At 36.7% G+C, this 16,140-nt stretch overlaps 2 protein-coding genes across 2 annotated transcripts; both read right to left on the bottom strand.

The window, feature by feature from the left end:
• Positions 1-513: 513 nt before the first annotated feature.
• LOC118055051 (inactive leucine-rich repeat receptor-like serine/threonine-protein kinase At1g60630) lies at positions 514-6,896 on the bottom strand. Its single transcript, XM_035066842.2, has 2 exons — positions 4,005-6,896; positions 514-1,492 (listed from the first exon to the last, which is right to left on the bottom strand). Exons 1-2 carry the CDS (start codon positions 5,332-5,334, stop codon positions 834-836), a joined length of 1,989 nt encoding a protein of 662 aa, XP_034922733.1. The 5' UTR covers positions 5,335-6,896; the 3' UTR covers positions 514-833.
• Positions 6,897-9,086: 2,190 nt separating this feature from the next.
• Positions 9,087-15,659, bottom strand: LOC118055042 (uncharacterized). The gene is made up of 6 exons (XM_035066831.2): positions 13,930-15,659; positions 11,551-11,606; positions 11,233-11,463; positions 10,165-10,456; positions 9,677-9,873; positions 9,087-9,517 (listed from the first exon to the last, which is right to left on the bottom strand). The coding sequence occupies exons 1-6, from the start codon at positions 15,001-15,003 to the stop codon at positions 9,364-9,366; spliced, it is 2,004 nt and encodes a 667-aa protein (XP_034922722.1). The 5' UTR covers positions 15,004-15,659; the 3' UTR covers positions 9,087-9,363.
• Between the last annotated feature and the right edge of the window lie 481 nt (positions 15,660-16,140).

Raw genomic sequence — 16,140 nt, 5'->3', positions numbered from 1 at the left:
TCAATATATTAAAATAATTAAAAAACACAAAAAAATAAATTCTTAGAAAATATGATTTAAAAAAACGTTTCCAAATATACTTTTAGAAAGGATATTTCTTTCCTTGGCAGGATACTCCTCCCATTCAAGTTGTAATCTATCTTTTTATACACATAGATTGCAATAAACAGATTCTTGTTACGTAGTTATGTTTTTTTTATATAAAAAAAAAAATATATATATATATATATATATTTTTATGTTTTTATACGATGATGTAAAAAATAATTTTTTAAAAATATAAAAATATTATTTTAATATATTCTTAAATAAAAAATATTTTGAAAAATAATTATTAAACATTACTATATACCCCTATTCAAATCCTTCGGAGTTTGAAAGTGCCGTTGTTCAATAGGAAGTAATGTAATGTAATGAACAGCACAAATAATATTGTAATAGAAAAGAAAAGGGGATGTAACTGTGATTCCATTCCAAATACCAATATTACCTCGGTAATGCACTCGCAATTACTAGAAAAAAAAGGAGGAGGAGATGTTCTTCTTTTATGACCACGGGAATAACACCCAAAAAACAATAATCTCAGCTGAACAAGACAAGCAGTGCCCTGTGACAGCAGCAATATATCCCTTCAACAAATTTCAAATTGCGAAATGTGCAACTCAAAACTGCTATGGTTGCAAGCTAACTAAACCAAAAGAAATACGACGAAAGTGGGAAACTTTACATGATTGGACTCTACAAACGCCTTGTTGAAGAATCAATATATGGTTTGAGGTGGGGAATCAGAAGACATTGTTTTCCAAATTAAAGCCGCCAGGTTTACAAACCACTCAAATGGTAAAATGTTCTTCTCTGGGCAAGCTCTGAACTGTATCTGACCATCTTCCAGGTGAATAGTCACTGCTATTAGATGAAACTTGAGCCTCCGCCCTTGCGTCTCTGATCATCTTCAAAACATCCCTCATTGACGGCCGGTTCTCTGGTGTGAGTGAGACACAAGCCACTGCAATGTTTACAAGAGCCTGAAGTTTCTCCTCCGCTGCCTCATTACCGGAGGCAGGGTCATCTCCAGACTCAGTCTCTTCCTCGCGTACTGACCGAACCCACCTTGGAATATCTGGACCATGCTCCTGAACAAGGTCCTGGAAGGGAGTCCTTCCAGTCAGAAGTTCCAATAGGAGCACGCCGAAGCTGTAGACGTCAGCTGGTTGGGTGGGTGGTTTTCGTACGTCTCGGATTTCAGGGGCTCTGTAGAAGAGAGAGGTGGCACTGGGTTCCTCCAGCGATTCTGGATTTCGGAACGTGGTCAGACCATAGTCAGTAAGGCAGGACTCAAATTCAGGGCCTAAAAGGACATTCGAGGATTTCAAATTCCCATGGGTTGAACCAGGGTTCTGGTGGATATAAAGGAGTCCAGTTGCCAAGTCCTCTGCTATTTTGAGGCACGAAGTCCAGTGAAGAGGCTTTCCACCGCCTGAAGTTCTAGTTCCTGTACAAGAATTCAGAAACTGTCAATGCAAATCTACCAAGAGAAATCTCCAAATACGAATATAAACGCAGATGATAATTTTGCATTAGAGTTTCTATGGGCCGAGACCAAAATTAATGGATCCACCTTAAAAGGAAAGAAAATTCTAAGGTTATTTATGCAGAAGTGTATTGGTATGGCACCAAGAAAGGCCATTGATGAATCTTCCAAGTTTGAGCTGAAGTCGGAATCGCAGTTGCTTCCACCCCAATAATAATATACTAAAAAAACCTCTGAACATTTTGCTGTGCCTCATCTTCTAGCACATAAATATTCATTTCTCAAATCCAGTCAGTACTCGTGACGTCAACCTTCCGAGAACAAACGTGCATTCAGGCAGAAAATTTCAATACATCCAAGTTTGCGAGTCAACAATTACTGGGTTAGCAAGAAGGGTAAGGAAGCAAACATGTTACGTGATAAGACAATAACAAACACAACTTCAAGCAAAAACTATTTGAGCTCGAATCTTAAAAAAATCAATTCCAGCACAACATAAGAGGTTATAGTAACTAGTTTCGAGCTCTGCTCGCTAAGAGAGATGATGCTTAATTCAATAACCCTCAACCAGAGAACTCATACTTGCTCATTCTTATTAGGCTCCTGAGCGAAGATACAAGACCGTTTCAAAGAACCGGATTGAAGGGGAAACTCTCTAGGGTTCGACATAATGCACCTCGTGAAACAATAATAATATTCTTGCTGGTAAGGAAAATTAGCCTTAATTTCCTCTAATTTCTACAGAACAAATGTTGGGCATTGTCAGTACAATCTACTAAGGAAGCATAAGCGAAGAACGTAACCTGTTCAGCGGGTATATTTAGCTCAGCGGTACTCTCTTCAAGGAGAGGGAGTAAGATTTTCTTCGATTCCTAATCTTGTCATAAGAAGAAAAAGACTGGAAATGTAACCATGCATGGAAGCCCTATAACCATGCAAGAGACACAATGCCAGTCAATTCAAAAGAGGAAAAATGTGCAAGTAAGGAAGCCCAGAACAGCAGTAAAAAAGTAATCACGCACGTGCAAACCGGAGAATGATGAACCGACATCTACGGCACGTGTGAGTGGGACAAGTCTAACATGCGGGGCTGAGACTCGGACACGCTATCGGTTTATTAGCTGTCGATTAAAGGCATGAGCTTTTTCGAGATTGAGTTCTAATTCTTGAAAAAAGAAAAGGCTGTCCTTGTCTTCCTCAATCTCTAGGAGGAGGAGGATCGCCTAGTGATATATATATATATATATATATATATATATATATATATATATATAAAAAGTTATTACACATTATTATTATTATTATTATTATTATGGTGATTACCCTAGACCGATCACCATTAGATCCTCGCCAAGAAAGTATAAAATCTAAACTGGGTAAGCTCTAGACATGGGTACAAACAATGTCTATAACTATTTCAGTCAAAACCCTAGACCCATCACCATTTTACCTCATGTTCACTTCAAAGCCAATAACGATGGATATGATCAATATCTCCAAAAAGTTTGCATTAGCAGTCCTACAAAAGCGTTGTCAGCATTGTCTCTTCTCTTCTTTTCTTCTCTCTCTCTCTCTCTCTTTTAATGGTGCTGTCTCTCCTTTTTTGGTGTTCAATTTCTAATGGATGGCCCTGAGCTCCACCAACTCATTTTCCTGGGACTGGGGACACAGGGAGTACACAATAGAGGGTCCTGCACGGCCTAGTAGTACTAGATCCGACGGTCGACATGTTAACGTGTGCCAGTCCACTGTTTTTTACTTCTTTCTTTCGTCGACCTCCTCTTACAGAGTTTCTCACTCTTTATAAAATAGAATATAGCCCTATGAACATTCTCCTCCTCCTATCCAATGTGTCTGTGTCCATATAAACACAGTCTATCTAACGTGGCAGGTGGCCATGATTTTAATGGAGGGAAGGGAGCATGGTACCCCATTTAGCTCCTGGCATTTATGATATATATATATATATATGGGCAATGCATATGGAGGCTTTTAGCATTTGAATGTACACTTCAAAACCATATAATATTGCAAAATGTCTGCCTAAAGCTGAGCACATTCATTCAAGTTCTACAGACTAGCGTGGGTACTCACTAGCGCACGGAGCACTCCCTTAATGGTTTAATTCACATTGAACATTGTGCTTAAGAGTGAGGAGTTTGACCTAATGCCACGCTCTCTCGTTAGTTATTAGCAGTCAAGACATGGACTTGGCTTCAATGGTCAATGAAAACCGGTCCAGACTGGTACCCTAGAATTGAGGGGTTGAAGTTGTTTAATGTTCCATAGATTGGACCGTCAATATTCACATTAGGGTTTTTTACCATGGAGACTAGGGGACTAGAGGTAAAAAACAAAAGAAAAGGCAAAGGAAAGCAGAACAAAATGATTGATCAAATCAGAGAAATAAAGCAGTACTAATTTAAACTTACTAATTATTAGTAGAAAACATGTAATGATTTCTCCGACATACCGTGGAGGAGAGAAAAGAGGCTGCCGTTGGGGAAATAATCATATACAAGTAGCCTTTCCTCCTTAGCCTGAAAATAAGCCCTGAGTGGGACCAGGATGGGATGCCTTAGCCTACCAAGCAGTTCCATGTGTCTCCTGAACTCCTCAAGCCTAGGATATCTTGAATCTTTTAACCTTTTAACGGTCACGATGAACCCAGACTCCATCACAGCTTTGTATGTACTCCCTATAGTACCCCTACCCAAAGTCTCAGCTGACGCCTTCAATAAATCCTCTAAGCTGTAACACATCTTCTGATCCCCTGCACCCAAGAACACCAGACTCCCTAAGCCCTCACCCTCCCATGAAAACCCCCCCTGTCTCCCACCACTATTACCATCCATGCCGCCGCCTCCGCCTCCACCTCCGCCGCCTCCTAATGCTTCTCCTCCTCTTTCAGCACCAACCACCCCTAAAACCGATGACCCCTCTTTCTTGGGGCCATTCTCGAAACAAAAACAACGTGCCAAAAGTAGACAAATTATAACAAACATAAACCCGCCAACACTTCCCGCTACAATCTTGATTATCTTGCTATGTTTGGAGGATGGTTTTGAAGTTGGAGAAGTTGGACTTGGAGATGGTCCTAAATTTACGTTGTTGCAAGGATTTTGAATTTGTAGACCACAAAGATTGAGATTACCAAGGAATGAGGATGTGTTGAACCTAATCAATGACGAGGTTACAGGAATTTGACCAGAGAGTTGATTGTTAGACACATTGAAGAATCTTAGACTGGTTTGGTTCAACGGAGGGATTGCCCCAGTGAACTTATTATCTTCCAAGTAGAGAACATACAAACGACTGAGTTTGAGGAGGGACGCTGGGATTGGACCAGAGATTTGGTTTTGAGCTAAAACTATGACTTTTAAACGGTGTAGGCCTGTAATGGAATCTGGGAAATCACCAGAGAAGTTGTTGGTTTGAAGGAAGAGAGATTTGAGATTGACGAGGCCAGAAAGACTTGGGATTTGGCCTGAAAGTGAGTTCCCTTTGAAGCTCAAGACTCGAAGTTGATCTAATTGGTTTAGGATTTTGGAATCTAGAGTACCACTCAGGTTTTGGTACTCTACAACAAGCTTTGTGACCCTTCCATTCTTGCATTCTTTGACACCTTGCCATTTGCACACATTGATTCCTTGTTGCCATGAGAGGGAGTTTAGAGGATCAATGGCCGATTTGAGGGTTAAAAGAGCCTCAGCATCGCCTGATCTAACTGGGGAAAGAAGCGAAACAACACACAAGTATAACAATAAGAGGAGAAATGGATACCTCGAAACGAGAGGTTCCATCTTAATCTTTGAATTGAATGTTTTTTTGAAAAGTTGACTCTAGAAAAGAATGGAGGATTAGTAATTAAAACAGAATCTCTGAGATCATGGTCTTAACTCTTAATCGAGACTCTTGACAGGAAATATTGGACTATGATTAAATTTTGGTTCTGTGTTTCCAAAAAGAGCTGAAGAACACCAAAACCTATAAATACAGGGTATCTTTGATGTGCTTACCTTGTTCTAGTAGTAAAATCTTTCCGAGGAACTAAAAGGCCAAAAACACTTTCAGGTCCTTTTTTGGCGCTTTTAATTAAAATTTGCCCGGTCACTTTCACAACACCAAATCTTCAAGATCTACCATTAACATAACATACCACCATAAGACTTGAGAGCTGGAAGAACCATCTCCATCAAAGAAGACGCGCCAAATTTTTAGTCATTTTCAGTTGACTGAATAAAAACAGCTGGGAAGCTTGGAAGTAAAATTTTGAAGCAGAAACACGCGGGCGGTAATGGAAGCTCGCCTGCTAACTCAGGTCATTGGATGGGGATCTAAGGCCAACGAAAGACTCGTTGTTGAAGTGAAGTCTGAGATTCAATCAAGGAAGACACTGGGACTGACCATTTGGCATCGTTTCTCCATCTCTTTGCTTTGAGCTGCTTGCAAAAACTCACGGACATCACAGTACTGAAAAGCCCTCTCGTGAACTGAGCTCAGAACTTGCAGACTAGAAAAGAGTAAATCTTTCTTTTTTCCTCTCTATGATTTCTGGTACTTGCTAATAATATAATTCTCGAAAGGCATCATTGAACAGAGGCGGCAAATTACAATACTGCATCTATTTTATCCTTTTCTGTTCAATTTCTTGGGCTGCTCAAAACCCACACCCCTTTCTTCTTCTTTCCCCCCCTTTTTTCCCAAGTAAATGTTGAATCTTTGAGTGAGGAGATCCAATGTGAACTCCCTCAGCTCCTCCTCCACTTCTGCAGATCAGCATGGAAATGCAAAACCCAACTCAGAAAACAACCACCCCATTTCCCTGCTTTGCTTCACGAATCAAAGCAAGTAGATAGCAACTCTACCTGCCAGAGCAGTTTGTTAACTGAGAGAAGAAAGAATAAGATAGTAGTTTCTTTGTGGTAGTTGATGAATATGAAGCAGCAAGAAATGCAATAAGATTCGAAATTCTGAACGAATGAATGATACAGCTAAGCTACGAGAGCCCGGCCCTCTCCCTCCCAAATGCTAGTCTATTAATCACAAATCCACTTCAAGGGTAAATGAAATGTTGTGGTAGTAATAACTCGAAAGAGAGAGAGAGCGTGTATATATGCATGTAAGAAGCAGTGGGTAAAGTAACTTGATCAGTAGACGAGAGAGGAACATCCGTAGCTTTTGCTTACAGTTGGAGTCTCAGGAAATGGGTGAAGGAGTTGAAGGCAGGCAAAAGGAGGACATGCTTTGTTTGTTCATCAGCAACCAATTTGGAGTTAATTAGCATGAAACGTGTCGGCATTAAATGGGATCAAGGTAGGTGGGAGTAGGATCACTTAGTAGTTGAGTTCACGTTAAGATTATTTTGGTGGTGAAATGCAGTCCTGATACAGTACGGGAGACTGCTAGCAACCAGCGACTGCTCTTCTTTTTCTCTCTGTTTTTTTTTTTAAAAAAAAAAGAAATTGTCTGGATGAATGGTCTAACAACTAGTGTAGCTAATTGCAAGCTGTCACGTTGAATTTTGTCGGCAGCCAAGGTGATACGAAAGAATATGATTTGCCGGACAGCCCCGACGTTGTTGCCTGAAATATAGGCCAAAGATTTTGATCGCACGACCTTGTTGAAGGGGTCCTTTGATTTCCTTCTTCCTCGTTCGGGGGGAAGCACCGAGAGCTTTTAGCTTCAAGCTAGTTTTTATACACCCCAAAATGGATGTAAAATTAGTCGCGGGTCATTAAAAAAAATAAGGGAAAAAAAAATTATACATCGGCAATGTATCATTTAAAATAAAATAGATTTTAAATATGAATTAAAAAAAAATTAAAAAAATTTAATTTTAAATTAATTTAGTGTTGAATAATAAAATCAATACAAATATTATTTAATTAAAAAAATAAAACAAACATGAATTAACTAAATAAACTCATTGAGAAATTTATGCATGTCATGGGTTCAATAAAAATTTTATCCAAGAAATATTTTTTTATTAAATTACATGATAATAAGGTGAATGATAACTTATTTTATGAAACATATTTTTTAAAAGTAAAAAAAAAGAATGAAAATATATTTTTCAACAAAAAAATTATTTTTAAAAATATTATGTAACACATTACCAATTAAAATTTTCACCTTTTTATTTTCTATTTAGGCCTTCCCCACGCCTAGGCTGAATTTGCATGTAGATTAGGCTTCTTGCATAAATGATTTTTGAAGTGGAAAACTGAACAAGAACTGTATTTGGTAGTTTTTTTGAAAATTATTTTTAATTTTTTTTTTTTATTATTGAAAAAATTGATCAATAAAAAATATTTTTCTAGAAAATTTAGCTTGATTTTTCAGGAAAATATTTTTTTTATTTTAAACAGAAAACACTTTCCTAGAAGTTGTGAAAAATTAAAAACATTATATTATTTTCAGATTATATCAAATTTGATCCTCAAACTTTTAATTGATATATATTTTGGTTGAATTTTTTTTTATTTTATCCCTTAAATTTTGATTTTTATATTAACTTTGATCCTCATTTTTATGATTATTATTTGCTTTTCTCTTATCATTTTTTTAATTGAATATTTTTATCTATCAAATTTGATACATTCTTTTGATTATTACTTATTTTATTTGAAATAATTTATGAAATTATAATTATTATTATTTTAATTTCACATCTTTCAATTTTTTTATTTGTTAGAGTTGATTATCATTATTTTGATTTTATTCATTTTATTTGAGATAATTTATGAAATTAGATTTTTTTCAATTTCATTCTCATTTAACTTTTTAATTTATAAGATTTATTTCTTATTATTTTAATAGACTTGAAAAAAAATACATTAATAAACTATTTTTCAGTTCATTTTCCATAACATAACTAAATACTGGAAAAAAAATATTCAATTTATTTTTCATGATACTACCAAACATTGAAAAATAATTTACTTTTCAGGAATTTACTTTCAAAAAACAACTTTCCAGCAAATAAACAGGGCCTTAAGATAGCAACTCTATTCTTTTAGTTATTTTATATGTTGTTTGGAATTGTGTTTTAACTTGGTTTTTATTAAAAAGTTAATTTTTTATTTTTTAAAATTAATTATTTTAGTATTTTTATATTGACTTGATATATTGATGTCAAAAATAATTTTTTTAATATATTTCTAAATAAAAAATAGTTTGAAAAATAACTCTACCATACTATCATATAAATCATATCAATTTTTTAAAAGGAAAAAAAATAGTAGTACTAAATCATCAAAATAACTCTTCTTATATAATACACTTTAGCCCCGAAATTTCTTGATCAATCGGAAAAGCTACTTGTACAAAGTTGAATAATGCGCATGAGAAAACATTCTCTTAATTGTAGCCAAAATGTATGGGCTATTTGAATTGATATCAAGGAGGTAACGGTGATGAACCTTGCCTTGCATTAAGAAGAATATGATGATTCCTTGGCTCCTTGATTATTGCAGAGCAGTGAAGGCCTGAAGGGGATCGCTGTCGTGAATCATTCCCGGTGCAATCACCATGAAAGAAAAAGAAAAGGAAAAAACACTAGAAAATATGAAAGCTGATGGCAAAAAGTTTGCGGCAACATTGCTTTCCTTTCTACATATATCAAGAAAGTTCGCATTTAGAAATAGACACAAGCAGCAACAGTGGCTTATGCCTTCTTGTGAATCAATAATTTCCCTATATTCTTCTGATTTCAAACCTCTGATCATAGCTAGGTGATGGGTTTCAAATTTCATGGTATTATATACAGATCTCTGGCCAGTGCAGTTCCACTCTGCCTAAATCTCCGCGACGGCAGCGCTGTGGGATTTCTAGGAATTGATGGACCAATCATAATCTTGGTACACAATGTTAACAGGGCCTCCATCTCCCAGAAGATGTGTTAGCAGACCTGCTTTAGTTGCATCCAAGTAGTTGATAATGCACCTCAGGATTTCTTTCTCTTGGCCAAAATCACCACTGAACCTGCAGACCAAAAGTTTGCAGATCATATATGTGATATTTTTCACTTGAGATGCAGCGAAATGCAAATGATTACCATGCAACATCAAATGGACACTTCTAAGTTTTGACCCTTAATGAAAATGTAAAGCACAGACATGAAGTAGGCACTCCGTGGCTCACCACTTGATAATCCGTGTAAGGTAAACTGTCCTCTTTTCCAAGTCCACCTCCATTCCACTCCTTTGGAAGAATTCTCTTGCAGCACTTCTTAATTCAGCTTCGATTCCTTGGGATGTGAAAAACCTCACTGTGGGGCTTGATCTTGTACCAATGCAGAGTCCAAAATGAATTAATGGATTCACTTTAGGAAGAGCAACCTGCCATTTCATTGCAGACAGTTCAAGTTCTTACCCACCGTCTCATTTAAATATATGCAAGTTAACTTAGAAGGTCAATTCACTTTTCTCATTCTTTTAAACTCAACAAGAATTAGAGTTTGAGGCAAGCTTTATCTTTCAAAAGGAAAATAATGCACAGGGTTGAAAGTTACTAATGCATTGCTAGAAATCAGGTTCAATTTCAAAGACATGACAGAATAAAGTTTTAAAATATCCACCGCCAAAAATAAACAACGTTTTGCAGATATAAACATCATTAGCGGAAATTACCTCTAAGCGTTTGTCTCCAGTGCCAAATGGCTTGACTAATGAATAGGGAGATCTTCTATTGCTTCTGAGGATTCCATTTGTAATTGTATTTAGAGAGAAGGAAGACCCTCCTACAATGTATTGAAAGTTGGAAGAGAAGGATCTCCTTTCAATTGCCCCTTCAGGACATCCTACTCTAATTACAGCGTGGATGATCATAGCATTGTGCAAGTTCAAGAAGAATGCCAGTTTCTCATCTTGTGAGAGCTTTAAGAGATCCACCCTGTGAAGATCTTGAACCAAATTGACATATCTGCATTCATAGATGGAGAGAAATGAACTTGGAGAAGCTAAAGTGACTTGTAACAATAACTGCCAAAATAAGAACACGTGGGTATATCTTAGTGTCCATTGTAGCAGAACCTAACACTCAGAGTAGAACCTTGTTAATGAATTTAAATATGATGTTTCTTCATTATAAATATGGCATAATGCCTCATATGTTGAAATAAACAGGACATGGGTAATATGGAAGTTTTACACAAGGATATAGGTATTTAAATCCTCGTGTAGTAAAGAATCATTTCAGCCTGGGCTATAATATTGACTTTTTTCACCTATAAGTATACCGTCTATATTCCCAATCCCTGTGAATGATTATGCCAAAACAGCCCTCTTCCCTATCATTCTGTTATTCAATTTTACCACTTATATTCAACCTGCCCTCTTTCCGATGTTCTTCATGGGCGACCTTTGGCCGAATGTTTTATACACGGGAAGCACTCCCCAGGTAAATTCTACCCGGTCAATTCCTGTCTTGATCAACTTCACTAAATTAACGATGAGACTAAACTTCCATGCCACCTTGTGTGAGCTATTCCAAAAATTGAACTCAGTGATTTAGCTTAATTAGGTACTTAAGAATGACAATTGGAGCTCTTTTGCAGAAAGTGGAAAGGTGATAGACTCTGATAAAAGCGATGTTTTCAGCAATAAAGTGGTGAATGCTTTTCCAGCAGATGTGTGAGATTGGAAGCACAATAATAAATGACATAAAAGTAAAACTAGTGAGAAAAGAGAACAGCGTACCTTCTGAATTCCTCGCTTTTGCTGATGCCAGCATAATCAACATGGCGCCTATCATCTGAGGCGTATGACTCTAGTATCGCAGACATTATCTTGTTGAGTCTTTGTCCAACCACAACTGCGGGCTTAGGCTCACTGTCATTCGTCGACCCTCTGAAATTGTAGCATTTTGGAATAAATGGTTCATGCTCAAGGAAACGATAATAATGGTTTCCATCTTCAAAATCATTTTCCCTACATACACATTGAATATAAAAGCAAACTGTTAAAAATTATGCTGATCAATACATATTGCATTCAGACAGGAGAAAAACTTCTTACCCGAAAACATGATGAATGAAGTGCTTCCTGGCCAGCTGCTTACCAATCTCAACAGCCTGCACATATTTTCATATGAAAATCAATTAGCATCAATAAACTCAATTGTAAATTCAAAGTGGTGGGCACAACCATGTCCATCTGGTTGCTTTCACTTTTTATTTGATTATGCACCATCAGTAATGATCACGAAATTGAGCATGGAAACTAGAAATACGAACTAATTTCTTTTCATTGCCATTTCCATTCCCAAATCTTTTCTTGTTCTTAGCGTTCTATGGTCAGTGAAAAAAACACAAGAATCCCACCTCCTTTTCTTTTGTTTTTTCAGGGCAACACGTCCTGTTTTTGATCCACTGTCATATATATATATATATATATATATAATTTTCAAAAGTCCTTTTTATGATTTTGTTTTCTCGGTATAACTGGTAGGACCTCGTTACATCTTCGACTGTCCACAACATACTTCTACGTATTGATATTTTTGTGTTCCGACTTCCAAATTTTGACCCAGTAGTTGATCGGTCTCCAATGCCCCGTGACTATGAGAAGCACACCCAAGCCAGGGAAAGTACGTTATATAGAAAAACAACGAAATTGAAGAATAGCAAGCGTTTTTCATAGAACATATGTCTATCATCTGTGTGGGATGCCTAGGAATTGCACATAACTAATTTCATTGTGGGTCAAACCTCCAAAACAGTTTAATTGGTTGCTACAAGTATTATAAATGGCTAGTGTAATAGATCAAGATAGTGCAATTAGTTTGGTTTCACGAAAGATTGTAGGAGTTTTTCACTACAAATAAAAAATTTCGTGGTTGTCGGTACAGAATATCATCTCTCTCATTCTTGCTGTTTCATTATTTCTACCTACATAATACAAGAATTAAGGCCGGTGGATTTATAAATGTGGTTAAATCATCAAAAAGAAAAAAAGAATCAGTTATCAAAATGTAGATTGCTTGCAGAGAGAATTCACTTTGAAAAAATATAAACAGAGAATGCATAGCTTCCCCGATACATGGAACGCTTTCCTTAATTAGAAAACAAATTTTTTTTAAAAAAAAAAAAAAACAAGAACCTGCAAATGTTGGGAAAAGGCGGAATTTGGGGATACAAAAGCAAAGGCCAAAAAATGTGCCCAACATCATCAAAGCAACTTCGCCGTTGCTTTTTCGCGGGATGGAGCGGATCCAACGTTTAGGAGGGTCTGTATCATGATAACACCAGGGAGTGGGAGCTCTCAAACAGCTCCTTGGTTCTAGAGCCTTTTACGGCTTTTTACTAACTTTTTATGAATCAATCTAACACGTTGGGTTGGTCCACGAACCAAAAAGATCCATAAAAGCAATGTTGGGTCCATTAGGTCAATAAATTCGTATACAAAAAACGTAATAGAGGCGAAGGTATGAATTAGTTTCTGCTCTCTAAACAATTACTTTTTTATTTATTTTTAACTATAAGAAAATTAGCTGATAGTTAAAAATACAGGCGAAGGTCTGTATCACCCACGGCAATGTCATTAAAAATATTTCATGACTAGCTTATATAAAAAATATTAAAATATCAGATTTTTCCCTTCTTAGGGATACGAAAAGACACCTTTTATGCAAAAAGTTATTTCTAATTATAACTTATTTCAAGAGAGTTTTTAAATACAAATGGTAAGATAATATCAACCCAACTGTCCAGCTTTATAGTAATTCAATTAATTTTATTCAAATTAATAATATTAATCCTATCGGCAAGGAAAAGGAGAGAAAAGACTAAAAAAAATCATGTAAGCTTAGATTATATTGACAGGAGGGAGAGTGCTAATTTTGTTTGCGTGGTGACACTTCTAAATTTTGAGATTATTGTATTGCTTGAAGAATAATAATGAGCAGATTTCGACAGGCAACCTCTATGATTGCATTTGCGTGCAAATGCACTGCCTTAATCATATCGCTTACCAGAATCAGTTACCCCTACTGTAATAAGCTGCCAGTTAATTTAAGTGTAAGTGATTTATTAAATCATTTATTTTCTTTACAACTAACGAGGTGGTTAATCCTCCTTCCATAATCATGCCGTCTGCGTGTTCGCCATCATTGATGTTTTGTTCTCCTTCATTGCAATCACCACCACCTCTTGGTTCGCTTCTCTTCTCATTCATCAAAAACAGTATGTCTATTGTGGTCATTTCAATCTCCTATTTTAAGATTTTAGAATAAAATTAATTATCTTCCAAATATTTCCTATCCTCCCCAATAATGTGTTAGTCGTTATATCGAACTAGTCAAAGATTAATCAAGAGAAAAGGTCAAACTAAAATCTAGGAGCGCCACGAAACTAAAAAAAACTTAGATATGTTAAACGATAACGTTTTTAGACGTACCTTCTTCCTGCCGCAATCGAAGTGGTGAATGAGCACCTCAACCATCTCTCTCCCAGCAAAACAATTCTTAACTATCTTCATCTTCATCAGACGGTCCTGAATTGGCAATCTCTGCCTCAAAACCTTCACCATCCCAACCATGTCGTCCGTTGATTCCTCCTCATGATCATCAAATCCATACACTGGCGGTGCAGGCGCATCGCCTGAACATTTCTTCCCTAGCATCTCCTTCAACCTCTCCTCAAAACCTCCACTGTTCCTCAACGAATTCAACGCCACCAGACCACCAAATAATTTGTCGTTGAAGAATATCTGCGGTACTTGAGAACTTCCTGTTCTCTCAATCAATTCTTTCTCCCTCTGCCGATATACGTCGATGTTGATTTCAACAAATTTTAATCCTCTCTCTCTGAAAAACGAGCGGACTGCAGTGCAATCTCTGCAATTTGACCTTGAAAAGAAACTAACCCGTCCTTTAATTTGTTCCTCTTCGTCGTTGCTCTTGAGCATCACAACAACTTTGAGTCCCGATATTTTGAACTCTGTCACGCCTGAGTCGAATGATTTCACCTTATTATTCATGTAATCGTCATCACCGTCGTCGAATTTGAGAGAGGAAAATCTTTTCGAAATCCTTTCCGATAAGCTGTTGCTTCGTTCCTTGATGAATTTTCCGATAGACGGCATGTCGACCGCCGTGAAACTCTCAGACAATGATTTGGATCGGGCTACAGCGTCGCCGTTTTCGTATGGTTGAGATGGAGGTGAAGGTGAGAGACCTGGAGGCGCCTCTGGCTTTGGGAGATGAAAATCAGGCTGGATTGTTTGCCTATAGCCGTTGATTTTGGGTGTAACGGCTATAATATCTTCTGGCTTGGTGGTATCTCCAGCTGGATCATCCTGGTTAACATTTGAATTCGAACTTGGAGAGAAATGGACGGAACTGGAGAGATTCTCGTTTCCGTATCTTGTTTTAATAATCTCTTTATCCACAACCCCGTTTGACTCTGTTACCTTGATTCCTAATTTCTCTTCGCCAGCAGGCTTGAGGAGTTCTCCGTTTATCACCTCCATTTTATTCTGGTAACAATAACAATAAGAAGAAGAAGAAGAAGAAGAAGTTTAACTCTATGAAGACAAAGACATGAGATTATTTTAGAGAGACGGGGGCTTTTGATGAGGGTTAAAGAGAGCGTTGTAATCGGAGGAGGGGTTTAATGGGTACAGAAAACATATATGTACATGTGTGCGTGTGGGAGGGAAGGAAGGGAGGGGGTTTAACAAATCAAACAAACTAAGAAGTACTATTTTAAAATTAAATCAAAATAAAACAATAGGAGGAGGTAGGAGGAGGTCAAACACATGGTGACACTGGTTCTCTTTTGGTTTTTTTTTTTTTTTAATCAGTGTTCGATTGGATACTGAGGATGCCATATATGATATTCAAACTGATATATTTATAAAAATTATTTATTTGACATGGCATGAAAAATACACCCCGGGTTCTTGAGTTGTGACCTGCCAAACCAATGGAATCAGTTTAGAAACTGAGAGTAAAAATAAGATAGAAACAAATTTTTTTCTTGTTACGACTGCGATCACAAAGTTGCCTCGTCGTCGCCGGCTGACGACCATATGGAGCGGCCCCACCAAAACCGCATTCAACGGAGAAACTGGGTGTTCGTGTTGCACTGACTAAGATACCCTTCCATGCTGTGTTTTCGACGGGGATGGGATCTGTCTGCTTGAACTATTATAAAAGAAGCTGTAGATTATAGTTTAGTCCCTTTAGTCTCATCAGATAAATCGATCAGTCCCTTTTAGTTTTGAGAATAATTAATTAATATATCGACCACCTATGACCGTTAGATTATTAAAGCTGTAGATTACCTATGACCGTTAAATATATCAAATATTTCTAATAGTGTTTGGAATTATATTTTTAAAAAATTAATTTTTTTATTTAAAATTATTTTTATATATTTTTAAATTATTTTGATATGATATTGTCATAAATAATTATTTAAAAATAAAAAAATATTTTTTTAGATATTTTCTAACAAAAAAAATATTTTAAAAAACAATCTTCACACTCTCAAACTAGCGTTCCGTTCTCCTGCTCATCTTCTCCGTGACTTTTTATTGCTGTTTTCAATTTTATCTCGAAAGCCAGAGAAGCCCTCAATTTCTCTCCCTGGCCCCATGTAGTTG

Source organism: Populus alba, chromosome 8, assembly GCF_005239225.2.
Source record: "Populus alba chromosome 8, ASM523922v2, whole genome shotgun sequence".
Lineage (NCBI taxonomy): Eukaryota > Viridiplantae > Streptophyta > Magnoliopsida > Malpighiales > Salicaceae > Populus > Populus alba.
This window is presented reverse-complemented; position numbering and strand designations above follow the sequence as displayed.

Coding starts and splice junctions, on each gene's coding strand:
- LOC118055051 (XM_035066842.2), bottom strand. CDS start 5,334: ATGGAACCTCTCGTTTCGAGGTATCCATTTCTCCTCTTATTGTTATAC. Junction 1,493..4,004: donor CCTCTTTTCTCTCCTCCACG/GTATGTCGGAGA, acceptor ATTCTTGTACAG/GAACTAGAACTTCAGGCGGT.
- LOC118055042 (XM_035066831.2), bottom strand. CDS start 15,003: ATGGAGGTGATAAACGGAGAACTCCTCAAGCCTGCTGGCGAAGAGAAA. Junction 10,457..11,232: donor AAAAGCGAGGAATTCAGAAG/GTACGCTGTTCT, acceptor CTATGAATGCAG/ATATGTCAATTTGGTTCAAG. Junction 9,518..9,676: donor CTTACACGGATTATCAAGTG/GTGAGCCACGGA, acceptor TTTGGTCTGCAG/GTTCAGTGGTGATTTTGGCC.